At 57.9% G+C, this 378-nt stretch overlaps 1 protein-coding gene across 1 annotated transcript in view; it reads right to left on the bottom strand.

Moving 5' to 3' along the window:
* The window catches only part of LOC104077915 (protein FAM78B-like), a gene marked incomplete at its 5' end in the record, with an annotated part of 523 nt that extends 240 nt beyond the window's left edge, over nt 1-283 (bottom strand). Inside the window, 1 exon segment of the mRNA XM_009579334.1 lies at nt 7-283. Coding sequence (XP_009577629.1) covers nt 7-283 — 277 coding nt within the window.
* Nucleotides 284-378: the final 95 nt, after the last annotated feature.

A 378-nucleotide genomic window follows, 5' to 3' on the forward strand; every position in this document is an offset into this window, starting at 1 on the left:
TTCCGTGTGGGTGGTGTTCATGGCCCCCAGCCACGTGGTAAAGCTCTGGTCCCTTTTAATCCTGGTCAGCAGCGGCACGTTACTGTTGCTCACAGGGACAGCCCACGTCACGCTGGGGTAGAAATTGTCATTCATGCTCACCGAGAACCTGGAGATCTTGTTAGTGGGCCCGACCAGGGTCACAGTTTCTGTGGTGTTTCCATACCAGGGGTAGCTCACACCATCCGAATCGCTGATGGCTTTAACTCTTCCTTCTCGCAGGTCGGGCAGCTCCCAGCTTGACCTAGCAAACGGGAAGAGAAAGGCTAGGTTAGCAGGGAAACAGCAGCGACAGCGCCCGGCGAGGGACGGGGAGGGAGGGACAGGGAGGCAAGCAGC

This window comes from Fulmarus glacialis, unplaced genomic scaffold, assembly GCF_000690835.1.
Source record: "Fulmarus glacialis isolate BGI_N327 unplaced genomic scaffold, ASM69083v1 scaffold21266, whole genome shotgun sequence".
Classification (NCBI taxonomy): Eukaryota; Metazoa; Chordata; class Aves; order Procellariiformes; family Procellariidae; genus Fulmarus; species Fulmarus glacialis.